Here is a 22,000-nt window from a genome sequence, read left to right on the forward strand (position 1 = left end):
CCAGGAGAAGGGCGTCTTGGGGCGCAGCAGTCGGGTTAATGGGGTGGTGCGATGAGCATAATCTGCAATGAAGGTCCGGTAATAGTTGGCGAACCCTAGGAACCGCTGTAAGTCCTTGCGGTTCCGGGGCGCTGCCCACTCTCGAACCGCAGCCACCTTCCCAGGGTCCATCTGCACCCCGTCAGGGGAGAGTCGGTGTCCAAGGAAGTCCACTGACCGCTGGTGGAACTCGCACTTGCTGAGCTTGGCGTACAGGCGGTGCTCCCGCAAGCGCTGCAACACGGACCGAACATGACTCTCGTGACGGGCTGGGTCACGGGAATAAATCAGAATATCATCTAGGTACACCACCACGTATTTGTCTAGCAAGTCCTGGAACACGTGGTTGATGTACCGTTGAAACACGGCGGGCGCGTTGCATAATCCGAACGGCATAACCAGGTATTCAAACTGCCCATACCGGGTCCCGAATGCAGTCTTCCACTCGTCCCCAGCACGGATCCGAATCAAGTTGTAGGCCCCTCGGAGGTCCAGTTTGGTGAACATCTGCGCCCCCTGCACCCGCTCCAGCAATTCTGCAATAAGGGGCAAGGGGTACCGGTCTGGGATGGTGATCTTATTCAGGGCCCGGTAGTCATGGCAGAGGCGAAGCTCCCCACACTTCTTCTTAACGAAGAGTACAGGAGCGGCAGTGGGTGAGGTAGAGGGTCTAATGAACCCACGTTCCAGGTTCTTGCGAAGGAAGTCCTGCAAGGCTTCACGCTCTGGCTCCGAAAGAGAATATAGGCGGCTCACAGGCAGGGGCGCCCCAGGCTGTAGGTCTATGCCGCAGTCGAAGGACCGATGAGGCGGCAGCTTGTCTGCTCCCTGTTCCTCGAACACGTCTAAATAGTCCTGGTACACGGCAGGGAGCGTTGACACAGCCTGCCCCATGGGGGCAGCTGCTACTAACTCGGACTGAGCACGGGAACCCGGGTCTGGGAAGCGTACAGTCCGATTGACCCAGTCGATCTGAACATTGTGTGACTCCAGCCAGTCCATCCCAAGCACCAGGGGAAACCGGGGCATGGTGGCAATGTCCAGGGTTCGCACCTCCCAGTGCTGCTGGTAGCACAGGACCAAGGGCTGGGTCTCCCGAGTAACAGCGCCCGAGCGTAGGAGCCGTCCGTCAATTGCCTCCACCTGTACTGGTTCCGGCTTGTTCTGAAGCGGCACCTGATGCTGAGTGGCGAAGGCAGAGTCCATATAGGAGCGGGTTGCCCCCGAATCCACCAGAGCGTGGGTGAGAATCCAGGGCCCACCGGGGGGGTATAGACGCACCGGTATCATGAGGTGTTGCAATTCCACTGGTGAGGGCCCATCATGCGATGCTTGGGTCCCCAGGTAGCCTGGGCCATCGGCTACTGGGGTTGGCAGTTTTCCCTGCGGCTGGCGTTTCTCAGGGCAGGTTCGGGCGTAGTGTCCACTCCCACCGCAGTAGAGACACAGGTTCCCCTCCCGACGCCGAGTCTTTTCCGAGGGGGAGAGGCGAGGCCGCGCTGCCCCGAGCTGCATCGGCTCCTCCAATGACTCAGCTCTGGCCACGGAACTGCAGGGAAGCACCGGCGCCGGGAGCCCGGAGTGCCGGTGGCCCCGGGCCTGGCGACGGTCCTCCAACCGATCGTCTATCTGCAGACTCCGTTGGATGAGGGCATCCAGTGTGGCAGGGCGATCCAACGTGGCCAGCTGATCCAGTATCTCGTCTGAAAGTCCCTCGAGATACTGGTCCCGCAGGGCAGAGTCGTTCCAGGTCAAGTCCTGCGCCAGCAGCCGAAATTCCGTGGCGTAGGTGGCCACTGTGGACTTGCCCTGTTTCAACCGCCGAATTGCCCGATTGGCTTGACTCCCCTTCTGAGGGTTGGCGAACGTGGTTTCCAGATGATTGCAAAACCCCGTATAGTCTGTCAGCAAGGGGGAGTCTTGCCGGAGCAGCGGCAACGCCCACTTGGCCGCCTGGTCCTTCAGCAAGCTGATCAGGAAGTGCACCTTGGTGCGGTCGTCAGGGAAATCCCGAGCTCGCCCCTGAATATACAGCTTGGCCTGGGCGAGAAACATGGGAAAGCTGGCTGGGGACCCATCAAATTTCTCTGGCAGGGCCACTGGGTACTTGCCAGGAGCTGGGGCGGCGGCCCCAGGAGCCGGTAGGGCATCCAAACGCTGCTGAAGCGCCGTAACCGCATTGCTTAGCTGCTGCACGGTGTGGGTCAAGGCCTGGTTCTCCTGGGCCAATGCCACTAGCGCAGCCGCCTGGTCAGCCATGGCTACTAGTTCCTCCCGAACGCACCCCAGCGAAGGGGGAGTGCGGGTGTGGCGTGAGCAAACTGTGCTGGCCCCAAGGGTTTGTCCATGAAGCGAGGTCCAAGTCCAGTCCTGGGTCTAGGGGTCCAAAGGAGGTCAATCCGGCAGGGAGCAAGGCAGGGAGCAGGTCAAGGTCCAAGGCAGGTTCAGGCACAAGGTTGCAGGTTGAGCACACGCTTGCAACTAAGTTGCTCACGCAACTTGGGCTGGGTCTGGCTGGCTTTTATCTGGCCCTATGCTTAGGGCGGTCCCGATCCTCCGGAGACTCGCCTCTCCTCCGGGCCTGGAGGCGAGCACTCCTCCTGCAGACACTTAACTCCCTTCGCCTCTCTGCCCTGAGCCTCTGTAGCTCAGGAGAGGCTGGTGGGTTACTGGACCCAGGGGATGCCTCAGCTTCCTCTGAAGAGGCTGGGAGTGGAGCACCTGCAGGCAATGGGTCCTCCCTCCCATCAGGAGCCAGAGCAGACTCTGCTGATGCCTGCACCTGGGGATCCAGCACAGGTGGGGATCCTTCAGGCTCAAGCCCTGGCCCCGGCTCAGCTGGTTCTGGAGGCGGGGAATCCTGTGCAGGCTGGGATCCCTCAGGTTCAGCATCAGAGTCTGACTCCCAGGCCATCACAAACTAGCTGCTAGGTCAGAGAACAGTTGTCAGAGTGGTGTGTGGCAGCTGAGCAGAAAAAGGACTAGAGACTGAAAGCTGCAGAGAGGGAGGGGTGTTGCTCTGTGCTGGGTCCAAAGCTGTGACGAATGGAGGAGCAAGATCTTTGGGGGGGGGTCCATGCTGTGAGCCTCCTCCATCCTTGGCTCAGGTTGTGCATATCTTAACATAAAATATTATATCCCAAAGACACCACAGTCTCCATCAGTGGCGTAGGAAGGGCGGGGCGTAGGGGGCGGGCTGCCCCGGTTTCCAGGGGAGGGGGGCCCTCCAGCCACTCCCCCGCCATCCGGCACCCTGTCCATGCTTCTTTACGGACAGCAGGGGCAGCCCCACAAGCCGCCACTCGCTTGCCGGCTTGCCGCGGGAGCAGCAGCACCGGCCCGGATGCACTACGCATGCCCGGAAATTCCGGGCATGCTCAGTGCATCCGACGTGTGCCGTGACGCCCCGCCCCCAGGGGGGTGCCTCCGCTTTTCTGCCCCGGGTGGCGAAGAGGCTTCCTCTGCCACTGGTCTCCACCCACCTTCATTCCAAGGAAACCAGATGAGAGCAGGAACCCCTAGAGTCCCTCACTGCTCGGAGGTTAGAGTGGCATGAAACAATATTTATTTATACATTTTTGCACTGCTTTTTCATGAAAAAGCATGCCTAAAGCAGTGTACAAATTTCTTAGGTAACACAGCTGCATGAAGAACAGCCTAAACAATCTAGCAGTCAAAATAGAGGAAGAGAAAGATACGGCTTGTCATCCAAAAGGGGGGAGGGGAGTCACATGGAAAAATTAGTCTGATCCAACTACAGTTACGCATTTAAATCCCATTGCTTTCCATTTACTTGAATGATCTTCTTTTATTATTCTGTGTGTGTTACCACAAGTTTCGTCTGGGAGGGTGCTTTTTCACCTCCTTTTATTTTTAGGGCACCAGAAGCTGGGGGCTTATGTTAAACCCGGAGAGACATTTAAATACAAATGGAGAGTTCCCGAAAGTGTCAGCCCAACGGGCGATGATCCACCGTGCCTCACCTACCTGTATTATTCAGCAAATGATCCTGTCATGGACACCCAGTCTGGTCTTGTGGGGCCTCTAATAATCTGCAGGAAGAATACTTTGGAACCAGATGGAACACAGGTACTAATTCTGATCACTCCATGCATTTTGAATGGCTGAGAGCATACGCTGAGCCCAAAGGGTAGCATGTTAAGCAAATCCAGACCTGAAGTAAGTTATATTGATTGGGTCTACTTACAACATAAGAAAATCATTTTCTAGTGCCGTTTTGGGCCTCCAGGAGTCATTAATCAAATGCCCCTTGGAAGCTCACAACAAGAAGAAGAGATATCGTCGTAGGAGTGGAGAACTGTGGTTCTCCAGATGTTGTTGACTCACATCCTCCCTGACCATTGGCCCTGTAGACTGGGGCTGGAGGAAGGTTGAGTCCAACAACACCTGGGAGGGGGTCACAGATATCCCTACCCTGCAGCATAGCCAATGGTCAGAGATAGTGAAGGTTTTGCCAACCAACTTCTGGAGGGCTATGTGTTCCCCACCCGTAACAGCTGCTTTAGGAAGCGGTCTGTAGCCTTGTCTTGTTACCAGTAAAAGGGAACAGCTTCAACAATTATAAACTCATAGAATTGTAGAGTTGGAAGGGGTGCCGAGGGTCATCTAGTCCAACCCCCTGCAATGTAGGAATCTCTGCTAAAGCATGCAAGGCAGATGACCACCCAACCTCTGCTTTAAAACCCCCAATGAAAGAGAGTCCATCACCTTCCATGGGAGTCCTTTCCACTGTCGAACTTAGAATCATAGAATCATAGAGTTGGAAGAGACCACAAGGGCCATCCAGTCCAACCCCCTGCCAAGCAGGAAACACCATCAAAGCATTCCTGACAGATGGCTGTCAAGCCTCCGCTTAAAAACCTCCAAAGAAGGAGACTCCACCACACTCCTTGGCAGCAAATCCCACTGCCGAACAGCTCTCACTGTCAGGAAGTTCTTCCTAATGTTTAGGTGGAATCTTCTTTCTTGTAGTTTGAATCCATTGCTCCGTGTCCGCTTCTCTGGAGCAGCAGAAAACAACCTTTCACCCTCCTCTATATGACATCCTTTTATATATTAGAACATGGCTATCATATCACCCCTTAAGTTGTCTTATCAGAAACATCTTCCTGAAGTTTAGTCAGAATCTCCTTTCTTGTAACCTGAATCCATTGGTTGGAGTCCTACTCTCCACAGCAAGAGAAAGCAAGTTTGCTCCATCTTCCATGTGGAAGCCCTTTAGATATTAGATATATTCCCAGTCTCCTCTTTTCCAGGCTAAACATACCCAGCTCCTTCAACCGTTCCTCATAAGGCTTGGTTTCCAGACCCTCGATCATCTTGGTTGCCCTCCTCTGCACACACCTGTTTGGTGGCAGCAGACCTGTGTACACTACCTTGTACAGTACACTCGTTGAATGTTACGTGTGAATAAATGTATGACTGTGTGTACACAGATTTCACACTTGTTGAATATACCAGTAAGGTGTGCACAAAGCTCCCAGGTTCAGTCTCTAGGATCTTCAGTAAGGCTGGGAAAGACACCTCCCTGAAACCTTGAAAAGTTGCTACCAATCATTGTAGACACGTTTATTTCTAACCAAAACCTCTTATACTAGTTTTATAATCCTGTCAAAGATATTTTTCTCCTTCAGTTTGGTTAATCCTTTTAATTCAGGATGCACAATTAGGAGCTGTTTTAAGAACGCCATTTTCTAGCTGGTTAAACCTGTGAAACAGCAGTTAGTCCAGGGACACGTTCTAATTTTGTTTTTAAATAGCACAGTACGTTTTCTGTATAATATATAGCACAGGTTATCCATGATGGGAAAAGCTTGTTCTTTAAGGGCAGAGTGTTGGTGCTGACCTTTAAAACCCTAAATGACTGCGGCCCTGAAGGAGCATCTCCACCCACATCGTTCAGCCTGGAGGGCCTTCTGGCGGTTCCCTCATTTCGAGAAGTGAGGTTACAAGGAACCAGGCAGAGGGCCTGCTTGGCAGTGGCACCCGCCCTGTGGAACACCCTCCCACCAAATGTCAAGGAAATAAACAACTGACTTTTAGAAAACATCTGAAAGCAGCCCTATGTAGGGAAGTTTTAATAGTTGATGTATTACTGTGTTTGATGTTATAATTTGTTGGAAGCTGCCCAGAGTGGCTGGGCAAACTCAATCAGGTGAGCAGCATATAAATATTAAATTGTTGTTGTTGCTGTTCTTGTTGTAAACCAAAAGATCCAGATCTTAGAATCATGAGTGCATTCCAGGCTGGGAGGGCCACGCAAACTTTCTTTAATGTTGAGTGGGAGAGATTTCTGAAGCTACTGTAGAGTATTTTATAGCTGTGTATTTAATACTAGAGAAAATTCAAAATTTTAGCACTAGAATGTTATTTCATTGATTAAAGATTCTAGCATAATGATTCTGATCTCCTGCTTAAAGAAAAAAGGGGGGATATTTCTAATGCATATTTGTTTTTTGACTGCAGAAAGGAATGGACAAAGAATTCTACCTACTGTTTACAGTATTCGATGAGAACTTGAGTTTCTATCTTGACACAAACATCAATGCGTTCACTGGTGATCCTTCCAAGGTTATTAAGGAAGATGAGGATTTCCAGAAATCCAACAGAATGCACGGTGTGGTTAAAAAAAAAAAAATCACCTTTGGGTATTGGTTTGTAGCAGAGGTATCCATCGTGAAACCAGAATGAGGGCAGAATTAGGTCCTGGAGAAGAGCCAGTGTGGTGTAGTGGTTAAGAGCGGTAGACTTGTAATCTGGTGAACCGGGTTCGCGTCTCCGCTCCTCCACGTGCAGCTGCTGGGTGACCTTGGGCTAGTCACACTTCTTTGAAGTCTCTCAGCCCCACTCACCTCACAGAGTGTTTGTTGTGGGGGAGGAAGGGAAAGGAGAATGTTAGCCGCTTTGAGACTCCTTTGGGTAAAGCAGGATATCAAATCCAAACTCTTCTTCTGCTGCTGCTTCTTCTTCAAACAACCTGTTTATTGAGCTTCCGTCCTGATTTGCTTGCAGAAAGCTTACACAGTGCTTAGACTATGTCTGGCCTTTATTGAGCATTCATTATGATTTATTTGTGGGAGATTATACGACAATGAGCATCCAGCTTGATTTGCTTTTGTTTACATGCCTTTTCATAATTTGTTCATTCCACACTATTTGTTCATTCCAACGCACTTCCCCATCACTTTTCTAACTGAAGTCAGTTTCTTTTTTCAAGTGGATTTGTTGCATGAAGGCGACAGAGCACTTTAATAAATTCCCCCAATATTCACTTGAACCCCTCCCACAAAATGCTAGGAGGTGTCTGTGGCTGAAATTTGCAGAATGAGCTGCCGTTTCTGACTGCCAACTTTCTTCAGACGTGTTGCGTCTTTATGAAATGCATATGAACTTAGGCACAGCCAATCGGGCTTGCAGTCAAAGAAGTGTTAAATCAGGCTTACTTGCCTAGGACCAGCAAAAGGCACTTCTAGGGAAACATTGCAAAAGTTTGGTGTTTTTTTTCAAGGAGGCTGCAAAGGACTGACCTGCATGTGAGGACAGGCAGGCGAGGAAGAAATGTGAACCATTATCTTCTGCGAACTTAATTGTAGGGTTGCGTTGAATGCTACAACGCAGTCTGGATGAAGACTCAAGCCGCTGCTGCCTATTAGTATCCTATCTGAATTATTTGGAGGACAAGTTCAGAGATGACTTGGTCCTGTTAATAATAAAGTAGGCACGCATTAATCATGAAGTTCTCTAGACAGCTTCTTTGCCTCCGGCAGATAGGTGCCAAGTTCACAGGACATGAACTAAACTGAATGAGTTCATTATACATTGAGTTTGTGAGCGTTCCTGTGAACCGAAATGGCACATAAATGATCGTGCATTACCCTAATTATGCACCCGGAGTTACATACACATGTAACTCATGCTTATTATGCCCAGAGGATGTGGTGTCATCTTGAAATTGGCAGCTTTATCTTTGATGTCAACCGGAGGTGGATTGAATCCACCCAGTAGCCCTCAACGAGGCAACGAAAACCTAGAGCCCAATCACTGCTCTCCTCACAGAACCTCCCAATACATGATTATTTCTAGCAGAGGTGAGTGTTCATCCCTTGTTAGCCGGGTCAACTATTCCTTAAGGCATGGGAAGCCTTTCTGGCCACTGGAACAGATCTTAATCTCCCTTATCCCTGGTGGGCCAAATTTGACAGGTAGGCAGGGCACATTTCTTGCACATTTGTGTATAATGTGTAGTTGAGCCCTAAAATCTGCCAATAGGTGAGAACAGAGGAGCAGCGATGCAAGAGTTTACAAGCAGATGGATATGAGCAAATTCAGTTGTGGGTTTGCAAAAGCACAGTATTCCGAGATCTTGAGTGTTTTTTCTTCCTTCAGCTGTCAACGGCTATCTGTTTGGGAACCTGCCCGGACTCACCATGTGCAAGGATGACAAGGTTTCTTGGCATATGATTGGACTAGGCACAGAAACAGACATGCATGGTGTTCATTTCCAAGGGAACACCATTCACTTGGGTGGCACAACCAGGGATACCCTTGCCTTGTTCCCTCACACATCAGCAACAGCCCTGATGCAGCCAGACCAAGTAGGTAGGTTTTTGGGAGTGGGACGTGAGGATCCTTTCCCCATGTGAGCACAAAGCTGTCACCATGTGCATTTATAAATCAAATCATTGGGATGCTCACTGGGTTATGAATGTTTAGAACACTGCAAATGTTGCTGTAGCATCCATACACTCATTGAGCCTCTGCTCTGAAGTATCAGTGTATCAACTGACTTATAAACTGCTTGAGCCAATGGGCATAGCATTGATGCAATGCAAGACACTGCTATGTTATAATGAACATTGCAATAATATTTTTGTCAGTGCTATGTTGTAAGGGAATGCCTTCTTCATGTGTGCCTCTCCATCCATCAAGTTATACAAAGGCAAAACAGCTGAAAGAGGCCGCTGCAAAATCTGCAGCAACCTCTTCTGTCTGAATCCATGCGTATAGGAAAAGGTAAAAAGGTAAAGGACCCCTGGACTGTTAAGTCCAGTCAAAGGCGAGCATGGGGTTGCGGCGCTCATCTTGCTTTTCAGGCCGAGGGAGCCGGCATTTGTCCACTGACAGCTTTCCAGGTCATGTGGCCAGCATGACTAAAACCGTGATGAGTGCCAGAGCGCACGGAAATGCCGTTTACCTATTTATCTATTCACGCTGGTGTGCTTTCAAACTGCTAGGCTGACAAGAGCTGGGACAAAGCAACGGGAGCTCACCACCATTTTTGCGGATTTGATCCGCTGACCTTCCAATCCGCAAGCCCAAGAGGCTCAGTGGTTTAGACCACAGTGCCACCTGTGTCCCCATCCATAAGTGTGTGTGTGTGTGTGTGTGTGTGTGTGTGTGTGTGTGTGTGAAGCATTTGTATACCTTCCTTTGGTCACATTCCATGGGCAATTCACAACGGGAGTAAAACATTTAAAACGTAAATGTACCACCAATTAGCTCGGTCTGTCAGAGCGTGGTGCTAATAATGTCATGGTCACAGGTTTGATCCCCATATAAGCCGCTTGCATATTCCTGCATTGCGTCGGGTTGGGATAGAGGACCCTCAGGGTCCCGTCCAACTCTACAATTCTGTGATTCTATGTGAAATAATCCAATCTTCCCCTATATACTCCTCCCTAGATCCTTCACTCCACTGGTCCAAATCTTCTTGTCAAATCTTTGCTCGCCTTCTCTATTCCTCAACTGCACCCTTTTACTTTTCTAGCTTTCTACAATCGCATGCCTCCTGACAGCTGATGCTCTCCCTCTGTTTTTACATTCAAGCACTTCCTTAAGACGCATCTGTTCACCTTGGCTCCCCCCCCCCCCAGCTGAACAGCCTTCCCTTTTATTTCATTCCCCACACTAATATATATTGTCTCTTCGCTTTAGATTGTAGCCGGCAGGCAGAGGGGTGCTGTATTTCTGCTTTTGGTACAGTGATTTGAAGTGCAATAACACCAACAATCATCTCCTCGAGCAGCCAGCATGGTGATAAATGTCACAATTTCCTTTCAGGGACTTTCCAGTTGGTTTGCAAGACATTTGATCACTTTACAGGAGGGATGAAGGAGCTATATGAAGTTAAGCCCTGTGGCAAAACGCCTCACGGTGGGAGGCACTATGGAACCATGAGAACATATTATATTGCTGCCGAGGAAATGGAGTGGGACTATGCCCCCGATAAGAGCAGAGCAGAGCAGAGGGCGGAGGCAACGAGCAAAGAGGAAAGGTACAAATAAGGGGCAGATTTGATTTTGATAGGATAAACTACCAAATTCTCACTTCTGGATCTAATTTGTGAAGCAAAGCCCAGCTGTCCTTTGGGATTCACAGTCCTCTGAATTTTGTGATACAGTTCTCCAACTCAACAATGTTTATATATATATATATATATATATATATATATATATATATATATATATATATATATATATACACATTATATTTGCGGAAAACGCATATGTTAGTGAAGATAGCGTGCAGAAATGTGTTGCACTGGGGTGAATTTGTTTGCAGAAATGTGTATATTGGTCAAAACTGCATATAAAAAGGTACTTATAAAAAGAAACTCACACAAAAAATGCTTACAAGTATTCATAAGGATTTATTTTTCTTTTTTTAAAAAAAGAGAGAGAGAATAACAAACTGCTGTTGAAAGGTGGAGGTGGATTAAAATGTGGAAAAAAGACAACCCGAGAGAACCAAAATTCACAGCATCACCCTTTGTTTCCCCGGTCACAGGTCATGGCTTCCTGGCAGACTTGAGCCTTTCTGTCTTTAGAAATTAGGCACTTGCAGCCTGAGTTTATGTATATTTACTTAGAAGTGTGCTCTGCTATTCAATGGACCTTAATTCCAAGTAGGTTTTGCACAGAATTGCAACCCTAAGGTACCTTTATCTTGAAGTAAACCCTATTGAACACAGTGGGACTTCCAACTGAGGTAAATGTGAATAGGATTGCACTGTGCATCGCTTCAGCTGTTTCCGTTTCGGCCCTCTCACATCCTGGGGTAAACAAGGCCAACGAATTTAACTGTCCAGCTATTCAGAACACAGTTTGCCTCTTCAAGTGTCTCCATCTTTCTATCATTGCCTCACTTTTTATTATTCTGCTTAAGAATGGTAAATATTTTGGGGGACTTTTAAACTGTTTTCTCGCTTTGTGCAATGTTTTCAAGTTACGGACATGTCTTTGTGAGCCAAGGTGAAGGCCTCATTGGCTCAAAGTACAAGAAGGCGGTTTATAGAGAATACAGAAGTGGAGATTTCGTGGAGCACAAAAGGAGGGGCGCAAAGGAGCGACACCTACAAATTCTAGGTGAGAAATTTGGGGCTCCTGAGGTTCATCTAATTCATATAACTACATTATAGTTGAAAGCACCTTGCAAATATTAAACATTGGTATTTGGTTCAGCTTGTGAGGAAAAGGCAAGGACGCAGCATGGGATGAAAGTTACCCCCTTTCAAAGCTGCCATCTGAAAACATCCACTCTGCAAGAGTTTTATTTAATCACAGTCGAAGAGAAGCTAATCAAGCTTCTCACCAGGAGATGGAGCTACATCATTAGAATTTCCCTGAACTGTACCAATTATTGGTCCGAGTTAAGGTTGGAAGAAATGTGTGTGCAGGATTTTGTGTTTTTTAAAGTTCAATGGTTTATTTTAAAATATTTCATTAGTAATAAGTCGAGTGACTTCACTTCAGCAACGCATGCAGAGTAAATAAGATGCTTTGTGCAGCCTTTGTTTAAAGCAGGGATGGGGAAACTTGTGGCCCTTCTGGTGTTGATTACAGGACCAGCCCAACCTTGAGGCAGACTGTGGCAGCTGTCTCAGGCGGCAGAAGCCCATGGGGCGGTGCCCCCATGCAGGGCCGTCTTACCCATAGGTGCTGGGGGTGTGAGGCACCCGGGTGCCGGGCTCTCAGGGGCGCCAGGCTGAGAGTCCGGGGCCCGAGAGTTGAGTCTGAGGAAGAGCCCGCCCGTCGGTCGGAGTGCCGTGATGGGTTCTTCTGCTGCAGGCGGCTCTGCACCGCAAGTTCAGGGGCAACCAAGCCAGCGAGACGCTGAGGTGGCCAGGCAGTTCTGCCCTCCTAAACGCCTGGGACTGGACAACCTGGGAGGGGGGCGCCAGGCAGATCTTTGTGGCTTCCGGGGAGATCTTGTGAGACCTCGTGGAACTCATGCGAGTTTTCACCAGAAGCTGCTGCCACCACACAGCTCCAGTAAGCAAGGCTGTAGTGGCAGTGGGTGGGGGAACAGCACCTTCCTGTTTTACCTCAGGTGGCAAAATAGGACAGGCCACCATCCTTCCTCTCTCCATTTGGCCATACTGGCAGGGACTTGGGGGAGCTGGAAGTTCAACAGCATCTGGAGGGCCACAAGTTCCTTTAATGGCTGCTAGGGCATTTTGAGAGAAAACAACCTCCTAGCACATTCTTGGTTGAAAACTAAATGGCACTGAACACAGTTGGATTTACTTCCAAGTTGGCATGCCTACGGTTGCATTGCTACTCAATTAATCTTTTTCTCTCTCCAATCAAGTAACAGACCTGGTTATTATCCATTTCCAATCTTGCCGAGCGTTAGAATGAGAAGATGTTTTAATGTTCTTATAAACTGCTTTTCATCACAAGTGACCTCAGATTATTTACATAAAACATAAACAAACCATATAATTACAAATAGCAGAATGAAAATAAGAAAAGAGTAAAATAAGAATCAGCAACAATATCAGTGTTGATAACATTAATAATAAAACCGCAAAATCAGTGCTATAAAGCAAGACAGATTCAAAAATCGTCTAACTGTAGTCATCGAAAGCTGGAGAGAGAAAACAAATACATTTCCACTGAGCGGTGAACTCCCAACAATAACATGGAACAGGATTTCCCAAACTTGGGTCTCCAGCTGTGCTTGGACTACAACTCCCATTATCCACAGCTAGCAGGACCAGTCCAAAAACAGCTGTGGGCCCAAGTTTGGGAAACCCTGATATGGAAGATTATGGTGCTTAGCATTTTGTGGGGCTTTTTGTGTTTTCATTTCTTATATTTTAACTTTGCATGCCTCTCCGTTACTTTTTGGCTTTTTCAAAAAAAAACCAACAACAACCTTAGGGCCCTTGATCCATGCAGAAGTTGGCGACTCAATACTAATTGTGTTCAAGAACAAAGCTAGTCGTCCATTTTCGGTATCGGCACATGGCGTGGAAGCAGCAGCGGCTGGGAATAAAGCACGCACCACAATGCCAGGTGAAATTACCCTGCATGTTTCCAAGTCTTTAGGCTCTATTAACAATGTGTTCCATTTGGTATTTCAGTGCACACTAAACTAGAATTAATTGCAGTAGGGAAATACAGAGATGTCTTGATGTTGGCAAACCTATAGGTTTGGCCACATTTTTTTTTAAAAAAAATATCAAGTTAAGATGGTTGTATAATTAGTACAATCAACAGATTTTGGCCGGGGATCGCTTGCATTGCCCAACATTGCTGGTATGGTGTTTTAGTATTGTTTAATTTTATTCTGAGTCTGAACTGTTCGTAAGCTGCCTTAAGAGTCCATTATATGTAGCAGGAAGGTTGGAAATAAATATTTAATTTTTTTTAAAAAAAAAATCATTAGGGACTGAAAGTCCTTAATTTCGGTAGGGGGTACCTTTTGTACCATACCAGCTTGAGAACCGTAAGCAAGCTACTGTCTTTAATGTTTTGGTTCCAAAGTTCTGCGTTTGATCAGGTTTCTGGATTTTGACAAACTGTTATTTATTCCTTTTTATAAACATACATGTATGTGGACAGGAGAAATAAACACGTACCGATGGAACGTCCCAGAAAGGTCAGGACCTGGAGTATCTGATCCCAACTGCATCACTTGGGTTTACTACTCAACAGTGCATTTTGTAAAGGTAAATGTAGCGAAGGTGTGGCCCCACACTCCACCCTGTGCATCTTTTATGAGAGAACCTTTGGGAGGGGGGGATTATTTGCCTAAAATGTTAAATGAATACTATATTATCGAACTCCATGTGTACAAAGCCAAATGTAAATCAGGGATGGGGAACAGGATTCAGCCTGGATCCTGATCTCCCCCAATCTCCCCATGGACCGCTGTTCTAACACTTTGCTACATTATTATAGTTGTCATTCTGGCATGGCTCTTTGTTATCACAGTTGCTTTAGGGGCCTTTCATTTAAAAAGTTGGTTTTTGAACAAAATAATTGCATGCATCTATAAATTGATGATGATGGTGATGATGATGATGATGATGATGATAACAACAACAATAATAATAATTTATTGTTTATACCCCTGGGTGGCTCCTAATCGAATATTAAAAACACAATACAGTGTTTTCAACACAATGTTATTCACTGTTTTCTATTTCTCTTTAATTCCAGGATATGTACAGTGGCTTGATCGGGCCACTTATAATTTGCAGAAAGGGAGTCTTAAATGAAAAGGGTTTAAGAACAGACATTGACCGAGAATTTGCCCTTCTGTTCCTGGTCTTTGATGAGAACAGGTCCTGGTATTTGAATGAAAACATTGAGAAATATCTACATGAGGATCCGAAGGCGTTCAACCACACCGATGACTTTGTGGAAGGGAACAATATGCATGGTACATTGTTGAGCATAGGGTTGTTATTTTAAAATGTTACTTCGTGAAACATTCAGGTTTGCTATTGAACAGTCGCACAATGCAACATTCACTAAGCGGGAATACCTGTAAATGCAGACATTCAAAGTGCTTCTGTGTTACAGTTCTGTTAGGACTGACGGAGCTGGGGGATAGGCAACACAAATGCTCCCAGCACTTAAGAAAGCATTGTGTCAAGAAGAGAGCACATCCGGATGTACTTGCTTTCTGAGTGTGACAAGCTTTTCAAGTTGGAAAAACATTCAGACAAGGACCAGCTGGTGAATAGGTAAATAATAGAGGGGGTTTTACTTGCAGGGCTTAGAAATGAAAACCTTAATACAAAGAAATGCTTGGAAATAAAAAGCTTTAATCTAAAGCAGGGGTGTCCAACAGGTTGGTCGTGATCTACTGATCGATCAACATCTGTTGCTCCCTAAGAAAAGCTCAGCAACTTTGGTCAATCCAATGGGTAGATAACTGCCAGGTTTTTTTATAGTGGGAGTAGACTGCAGTCTCTTGAAAGTTGGACATGCCTGATCTAAAGGAATACTTCTTCAACAGGAGTTCCCTGTTGCCTGCTTCCTGCTGTAGCGAAAGCTGATCTGGAGGGTTTGGAAATCCCCTGGAATGGCAAAGCATGTGGTTCAGTAGGAGGGAGGAGACCAGAGGAAATCCACAAAAGCGAGGGATTCTCTGGATCCGATCCAATCATTCTAGCAAGAGCAGAAATTTTGAATAAAGTACCGTATTTTTCCATGTATAAGACAACCCCTATTTTTTAAAAACCCAAAATTAAGAAATTAATTTTTTTAGCTTTTTGGGGGGTGGGGGAGGTCACTTCCGCCCATCGCTCACCCGCCTGGCCGCCACTGCCGATCGCTTGCCACAGCCACTGCCGATCGCACCCCTCACCGCAGCCACCAATTGTCTGCCCGCTCGCCACCACCAACAGCCCACCCACACACTTGCCACAGCCGCCAATCACCTGTCTGCCTCGCCACAGCTGCCAATTGCCTGCCCAATTGCCGCAGCCACAGCTAATCACCAGCAGGCCTCGCTCCAGCCACCAATTACCCACCCAGTCGCCGCTGCCATTAATCGCACGTCCCCTCTCTGCATTCACTATCCATGTATAAGACGACACCCAATTTTTGCCTCTTTTTTATAGCAAAAAGCATCGTCTTATACACAGAAAAATATGGTATACATCTGATTTTAATTTGCAGTGGAGCACACTGATAAACCTGCATGCCTCTGCAAACTTTGCAAATCTCTCCCTTCAGCAATCAATGGAAAGATCTATGACAATCTCCATGGGCTAACGATGAACAAAGGGGAAAACACCAACTGGTACCTGATTGGAATGGGAAATGAAATTGACCTTCATACTGTCCATTTCCACGGAGAGAGCTTTCTGTTCAAGGTTGGAATAAGCAAAATAGTACCATTTGCATTGTGACGAATAACTTAAATAGAAAAATAGATATCTGAAGAAGTGTACATGCACATGAAAGCTCATACCAAGAACAAGCTTAGTTGGTCTCTAAGGTGCTACTGGAAGGAATTTTTTATTTTGTTTTGTTTTGACTATGGCAGACCAACACGGCTACCTACCTGTAACTTAAATAGAAAACATTAGCTCTCAGAGAGGGGATGTTATTGCAAACAAACCACGTGTGCATGCACATTCTATACCAGCAGGAAATTAATAGGTCACAATTAGTAAAAAGATGCAAAGCATTTTGGTCATGCTGCTACAATTAGCTACTTTTCCATAAGCACTTGGATTATATCCCATTAATGCCTGAAGAGTGATACATAAGTGGAGGGTGTTTCTATAAGTAAATCCCTTTGGTGGATTAGACGTTGTACATGCATATATATGTATGGCTGTGGGTGTATATCTTCCACATAGATGAGAATTCATATCTCCAACCATTTACTTTGTGCTGTGGCAAAACTGCAGTCAAAAATATGCTAAAATGCAGCTGAATTTTCATGAGAACTTTAAAAATAAATAAATTGCAGACTGATGTGGAGATTTAAGATTGGAAAAAATAAGATAAACAAAAATGGACATATTTGCCCATTCTAAAATGAGGGGGGAAAGGAGCTTCTTAATTTTTTTTTTTATCTTCTCAGAGTTTCAAAAAGCAAACAAAACAGAGGGTATGAATCTGCCAAGCAAAGCACTTTAATGTCCTTTTTTTTTTTAAGAAGGGGAGGTGGGGAGAGAAAGAGTGTTAAGCATGTGATTCTCTTCCCCCACTGAAATAAGGGATTTTATAGTCACGTACCAAAAAAAAATTGTTTGCAATAATCACAGAGGATCCCCATATGACTGTTTCTGCATGGTGAACTGGGTGGCCAGAATATCCCATTTGAGCCACACTGCCCAAAGAGCTGCATAAGAATGCCCTCTGCTCAGCACAGTCACCTTTCAGACCAGAATGTTTGTAGTAATTTGGAATTTGGAATTTCTACAGCAGGAAATCCCAAAAGCTCATAAAAGCAGAGGGTGAGCTACTTTTACCACCTAGGGATAAGCTTTGAATTTTTACTCAGTGCTCTCCTGTCTTTGACACAGAAGGATCACGATCACAGAGGAGATGTGTATGACCTCTTCCCTGGGACGTTTCAGACTGTTGAACTTGTAGCGTTCAATCCCGGGACGTGGCTTTTGCACTGCCACGTTCATGATCACATCCATGCTGGGATGGAGACAACTTACACTATTGTTGAATCAGGTAACGACGCTTGGTAAAGGTTGCTTTGTAACAAGGGTATGGGTAGCCTATGCACACAAGTACAGTGGTACCCCGTGTTATGCACGTGATCCGTTCTGGATCGTGCTACGTAATACGGGCGTGCTTAACATGAATGGCCCCCCCCCAAATGAAAAAACCCAGATGTTCGCACGCTTTTGCGCTTCTGCGCATGCGCGAAGTGCGCAGAACGCTTCTGCACACCCGCGCGCATTGCACACGCTCCGGGGAGGACTTCCGGGTCGCTTAGGTCTGTAAGTCAAACGTACGCAACACGGAGCGTACGCAACTCGAGGTATGACTGTAGTCACAGAACATGAGAACATGAGAAAAGCCTCATTGGCAAGCCCACCTAGTCCAGCATCCTCATCTCACAGTGGCCAACCAGCTGTTCCCATTGTTGCTGATCCACACATGTGGGTCTCTAGAGGATTAAACCTAATTAACATATCCTCTTACCAATTCCCGTCAGTAATCACAGGCTCCTGGTTTGGATAAAGGAAAAAACTGTGGTTAATTGAGGACTCCAACATTGCTTTTATTTCCTTCGCTCAGATGGTGCGGGACGTGGAGTCACAACCACGAAATATGATACAGTTACAGTCAGTGGCAAGAAGACTGGAAAAGGTATGACTTTGGACCGCTTCACATTTCATGGAGTAAACCCAGGTTTGCCGCAAAAAGGACATTCAAGAGGCCAGACTGGGTTCCATAATGAGCTTGTGTGTATGAGGCTCATGTTTAGAAGCACTTCTTGTTCATGCTTTCCATATTCATTTACACATTTAGGATGGGAGCACAGGACCCTGCCTTATACTGAGAGCTCATCCACATTTTGGTTTGCTCCACTGCTTTCCCATGGGAAAGCATGTGGTTGAGCGCTGGATTGGAATAAGGCAACCGGGATTTTCGCAGATTGCCGTTTGTTCCGATTTAGCGCTAAAGAGTGGGTTTTCCGTGGGAAAGCAGTGGGTCAAAGGCAAAACTTCTCAGACCCATGCTCTCTAGGCACAGGACGAGTGGAAGTGTGGGCCATCCCCAGGTCCAACCATTGCTCTATGTAGCTCAGTACTGTCTACACCAGGGTTTCCCAAACTTGGGTCTCCAACTGTTTTTTTGGACTACAACTCCCATCATCCCTGGCCACTGGTTCTGGTAGCTAGGGGTGAGGGGAATCATAGTTCAACAACAGCTGGAGATTCAAGTTTGAGAAACCCTGGTCTACACTAAGGTTGCCCATTCATGCTTTTATTTGTGCCGTAATTTCAAGTCATGGGTCCAAGCAGTAAACAGTGGGTTTTCCCAGGGAAACCAAAGGAGCAACAACAACAACAACAACAAAACCTTATTGGACCCATGACTTGAAATCACAAGACAAACAAAAGTATGGATGGGCCCAGACTGGCAGCAGCATTTCAGGGTTTCAGGAAGGACCTACCTGCTGATATTTGAACATGGGACCTTCTGCATGCAAGATCTACCCCCTGAGATACAACCCTTCCCCAACTAAAAGGGGAAGATGTACAACTAAAAGCAAAATGTGTAAATCAGGCACCCCCAAACTCGGCCCTCCAGATGTTTTGAGACTACAACTCCCATCATCCCTGACCACTGGTCCTGTTAGCTAGGGATGATGGGAGCTGTAGTCCCAAAACATCTGGAGGGCTGCCTGGTGTAAATCAGCCCACAGTGGGGTTTTAAAAAAATATTTAGTTGATGTTTCCCTCCCAGGGGAAGGAATACATTTCTCACAAATACCTTTCTCTTTCAGCAGCTAAAGGCAGAGCAGGAATAGAATTCTTGGGGAAAACTCTGAGCCCAGGAGAAGCCAGCTCGGTGCTCAAAGCTCTTTTTATCACTGGGCTTGTTCTGTTGGCAGCTCTCCTGATCCTTATTCTCATTGTCGCTTGCCAGAAGAAAAAGGCCCGTTATAGAGCCATAGGTCACAAATGCGATCTTCCAATGGAGTCCTTCTGACCTGACTGCACATGGCTTCATAGCCTTCATTGCTTTTGTCAGGAATGTTGCTGCGGCCTCTTGAGGTGAGAGGAAACGCCGACATATGTGGCTGCTTCCAGACGACCAGTTTATTTATCGTTCATCCCTATGTGTTCCCACAAAGTTCGCAGGGAGGTTAGCCCGTGTTAGCTAACCCTCCCATGTCCCTGGTTTTCAGGGAGGTTGTGCACACTTGCATGGAAGCAAGTGTTATCCCACATTTTACAGTGTGTTTCTCCACCTCTTTCCTAACTGCAAAAAGTCCAATTTGGGTGGGTATGGGGGAGAATGTTTGTTGTTCAGGAACGCCAAGTCCATTTTAATCGCACAACCCTAATTTGCCAGTTTGTGGCTGAATCCCACCTCGAAATAGCAACCATCCATATATAACTAAGGCCTGGGGGCTGGATGCAGCCCAATCGCCTTCTAAATCCGGCCTGCGGGCGGTCCGAGAATCAGCGTGTTTTTACATGAGTAGAATGTGTGCTTTTATTTAAAATGCATCTCTGGGTTATTTGTGGGGCATAGGAATTCATTAATTCCCCCCCCCCAAACAAAAAAATATAGTCTGGCCCCCCACAAGGTCTGAGGGACAGTGGACTGGCCCCCTGCTGAAAAAGTTTGCTGAGTGACCCCTGTGTTACACAGAGCGAAACTACAGCAGCTACTACTACTATGCAATAATTCTTAGTGGACTTGTAGTTGGATAAAACTAGGAATGATTTGGGGAACTCCTTTCCTGCCACATAGAACTATTTCAAAGCAGACCCCAGAACATCTCAGGTTTGAGTTAGGTCTGAAAGGGATATGAAATGGACCCTGTGAAGATACATACCTGAGCCAGAATCTAAATGAATTCTTCAAGCAACTAAAGGACACATATGGGAAATGAATCAGCTTGGCTGTTCTGTTTTTATTTTATTGTGTAATATTAGCTTCATTTGTCCAGCCGCCCAGTAACTCATGTTCTCTAGAAAGCTCACAAAGATGAAAAGGACAAGATAGGATCTTAACAATACAATGTAAAACTACAGTCCATGCAAGTGCTGCTATCTGCCCGCTACCTATGTGTAAATTCACTTATGCGAATGTAAAGAATTGTGCCCAAACTATGGCCTTTTAAACTTGGAGAGGGCAGGGATATTGCTTTTGTTTGTTACTGTGTGCTATGTATTTTGTGTTTTTCTATTGTAAACTGCCCTGTGATCCTCAGATGGCAGGCCATATATAAAAATAAAATGAATCGAGACATTCTGAGCAAATAAAAAGGCGTTCCTCTGGCGCCAAAAAGACCGCAAGAATTGTGCCAGATGGACTCCTCCCACAACCAGGGTGCCACCACTGTGAAGGACCTCTCCCTAACAGCCAACAGCCTCATTTGGCAGCAGCACTAGGATCAGGGCCCCTGATGAGGATTGTAAGGCTCAAGAAGGTAGGCATGGGAGAAGGCAATTGGTCCAAGGAATTTGGGACTTTAGGAATAATTTATAGGAATAATTTATTGGCCAAGTACATTTTCCAACATACTTGGAATTTTGCTTCGGCTACATTGCAATGTAAACATACCTTGCTGTGTCATTTTATGGTGAGTGGGACAGTGTTTGTATAACATACCTTATACAAACACTGTATAAAGGTTCATCATACGCCTAAAGGTGTATAATGAAATGTGATAGCCCCAACCCACAGGTATTCTGCATCTGTTTGAGAGATGTTTTGATGAGCTCTCCCTCAAACCAGCTTCCGCCACATCTGAAAACGGAAGCCCTGGTCAAGCTGAGGTGTGTACAGTTCTGATAGCCACTGTGCCATGTGCAGAGGATGGGCCAAAGTGATTTGGAATTTGGCCCGGGAAACAAATCAGGTAAAGGGCATCAGGTGAAGACAATGTAACAAATGCAATTTTCTATATGGAAAAAAGTATAAAATATTATTATAAAAAGGACACCCCTGCCCCTTCTTTGGTCTGCACAGCAATGCAATAGGGAGGGATTCCCCTTGCTGTGTTTCAAATTTGCACATGGCGTCTAAAAATTTCTGAAGTCGGTTGCAGGTGTGCCTCCTTAGGGCACTGTGAAACTGGGTGCCAGCACTGGAAATGGCGCTCCTTTGTAGTTGCAGATCACACCCTGTAGTTTTGCATATTCCTCAGGAACCTTTGGGCTGAAGGCTAGAATATATACAGTATTTAGTAAACAACAACACACTTTCAGTAAGGAAGGGCGCTTGGAATAGTTGGGCGCCATTGCCATTATAAGAGAACCAGGGAGGCATTCATGGTGAGTTCTGGCACCTCTTTTTCTATAAAAAAGCAATAATAATAATAATAATAATAATAATAATAATAATAATAATAATAATAATAATAGGAGGAGGAGGAGGAAAACTCATTTATTTGGTGGAAGAAAACCTTTGGCTCTAACCTACTGCTTTTTTACCCCTTTTTAATGATTGCAAGAATATTTTTCTGAAAAACATGGGAGAAT

General features: G+C 46.3%; 1 protein-coding gene across 1 annotated transcript in view; it reads left to right on the forward strand.

Annotated features, from left to right (window-relative positions):
- HEPHL1 (hephaestin like 1) overlaps nucleotides 1-19,856 on the forward strand; it is a 37,904-nt gene extending 18,048 nt beyond the window's left edge. Inside the window, 12 exon segments of the mRNA XM_033146132.1 lie at nucleotides 3,917-4,128; nucleotides 6,526-6,676; nucleotides 8,446-8,658; nucleotides 10,120-10,333; nucleotides 11,284-11,423; nucleotides 13,224-13,358; nucleotides 13,908-14,014; nucleotides 14,508-14,730; nucleotides 16,035-16,174; nucleotides 17,339-17,525; nucleotides 18,090-18,143; nucleotides 19,291-19,856. Of these exon segments, the coding sequence (XP_033002023.1) occupies nucleotides 3,917-4,128; nucleotides 6,526-6,676; nucleotides 8,446-8,658; nucleotides 10,120-10,333; nucleotides 11,284-11,423; nucleotides 13,224-13,358; nucleotides 13,908-14,014; nucleotides 14,508-14,730; nucleotides 16,035-16,174; nucleotides 17,339-17,525; nucleotides 18,090-18,143; nucleotides 19,291-19,493 (1,979 nt within the window). The 3' untranslated portion in view covers nucleotides 19,494-19,856.
- Nucleotides 19,857-22,000: the final 2,144 nt, after the last annotated feature.

The sequence above is a fragment of the Lacerta agilis genome, chromosome 4 (genome assembly GCF_009819535.1).
Source record: "Lacerta agilis isolate rLacAgi1 chromosome 4, rLacAgi1.pri, whole genome shotgun sequence".
Classification (NCBI taxonomy): domain Eukaryota; kingdom Metazoa; phylum Chordata; class Lepidosauria; order Squamata; family Lacertidae; genus Lacerta; species Lacerta agilis.